This window comes from Olea europaea, unplaced genomic scaffold (assembly GCF_002742605.1).
Source record: "Olea europaea var. sylvestris unplaced genomic scaffold, O_europaea_v1 scaffold28075, whole genome shotgun sequence".
Taxonomy (NCBI): domain Eukaryota; kingdom Viridiplantae; phylum Streptophyta; class Magnoliopsida; order Lamiales; family Oleaceae; genus Olea; species Olea europaea.
Genome location: NW_019246566.1, coordinates 1 through 1,453, shown reverse-complemented (window position 1 = coordinate 1,453; position 1,453 = coordinate 1). Strand labels below are relative to the sequence as shown.

General features: G+C 34.7%; 1 protein-coding gene across 1 annotated transcript; it reads left to right on the top strand.

The window, feature by feature from the left end:
- Positions 1-6: 6 nt before the first annotated feature.
- LOC111384005 (transmembrane protein 120 homolog) lies at positions 7-1,219 on the top strand. The gene is made up of 3 exons (XM_023008214.1): positions 7-125; positions 887-991; positions 1,111-1,219. Exons 1-3 carry the CDS (start codon positions 45-47, stop codon positions 1,192-1,194), a joined length of 270 nt encoding a protein of 89 aa, XP_022863982.1. The 5' UTR covers positions 7-44; the 3' UTR covers positions 1,195-1,219.
- The last annotated feature ends 234 nt before the right edge of the window (positions 1,220-1,453 follow it).

Here is a 1,453-nt window from a genome sequence, read left to right as displayed (position 1 = left end):
TGTTTCTCTATTTTTTGTTATGTGGAGAAGGCAAGTTTCTGAGGATGTTTTTGGGGCCCATTAACGTTCGGGCGAACAGGAAGGACTTGAAATTGAAAGTGAAAGAGGAGTACAACAATATCAGAGTACGATATCATCTGCAAAACGTCAACTTAATGTTTGCTTTTATTGTGTATATATTGCTGCACAATTTTACTTAGCCCCCCTGTTTGGCCCCCATTAAAATTCTTCTTTCTTCTTTCATGAATTTTAAAGATTATTTATGATTCATTATGCTTTTTTTTTCTTTTAATAGTTTTTTTGATCATTTTTTAAAACGGTTAGGCTTACACTTTATGCCTCGCCTTGTGAAGTTAAATGTCTAAGTACCGGACTACGCCTTTTTAACATTGAATCAATTTCATTACATTTTTATGAATGCAATAGTAAGATACTTGGTTACTACTTCGTACAGCACATCTAGCCTGGACTACCTGCCACATAGAGCTATCAAGTTTCTAATATTAAATCGCATGAAAAGAATGTGATGTTAGGTGAAAAATAGGATGTACCTAATTATCAATTAAGTAGGGAAACATTTGAATTTGTATGAGGTTCTGATGATTGTAATCTGTAACTTGTAATCTCGGTGCTAGGAAAGCAGGACTTAAGCAAGCTGATGATTTCTATCTTACGAAATTCACTAGTGTCTCAATTAGGTTGAGTAAGGACGTAAAAATACTTGGATGTATGCAAGTTTTCTCTGGAATTACTATCAGTGTATTCAACAAAGGCATTATCTGATTATCTCTTGTTGGATGCTTTTCCTAATCATTTGATCGAAAGCTTTAATACCTGGAAAATAAATATTTCCCAGCTCTTGATCACTACTACGATTGTATTACAGGATAGAACAGCATATTTGTTCCTCTTTTTCCCATCACTGTTGCTGGTTTTAAGGTCATGGATTTGGGATGGATGTCTGCCTGCATTGCCAGTTCAACTTTATCAGGTACTACGTGTCAATAAATTCTCTTCCCAAGGCTTATTTTTTCTTTTTGATGGATGTTCATGCATTTTCTGTGAAAGTAGACCAAGTATCTATGTCTCTACTCAATTTATTTCTTCTAGGCGTGGTTGCTGTACCTCTACACTCGTTTGGCATTGAGAGAAAACATTCTGAGAGTTAATGGAAGTCACATATGGCCATGGTAAGTGAATATAATTTATAATTTTTTTTGCAAGAATTTGAAGTGCGAATCTTATTTGACTCTTAGGAAGTTATGCATTTTTTCTTCTCTAGCTGAGAACTTTTGGTGTGCTTTTGCATTTTTCCTAGGATTAGAAGACTGATTTTTTTGGGTCTCCTGCCTCGATGGTGGGAATTTGATGTAGAATGTATAAGCGTGTTAGTTTAAATATTGTTAGTAACTATCACTACCAAAATAAGGGTACATTATTATAAGCTCGAGCT

What these genes read in the sequence shown, in the direction of transcription:
- LOC111384005 (XM_023008214.1), top strand. Translation starts at nt 45, where the DNA reads ATGTTTTTGGGGCCCATTAACGTTCGGGCGAACAGGAAGGACTTGAAA. An exon ending in AGGAGTACAACAATATCAGA is followed by an intron (nt 126 to 886) that starts GTACGATATCAT and finishes ATTGTATTACAG; the next exon opens with GATAGAACAGCATATTTGTT. An exon ending in TGCCAGTTCAACTTTATCAG is followed by an intron (nt 992 to 1,110) that starts GTACTACGTGTC and finishes TATTTCTTCTAG; the next exon opens with GCGTGGTTGCTGTACCTCTA.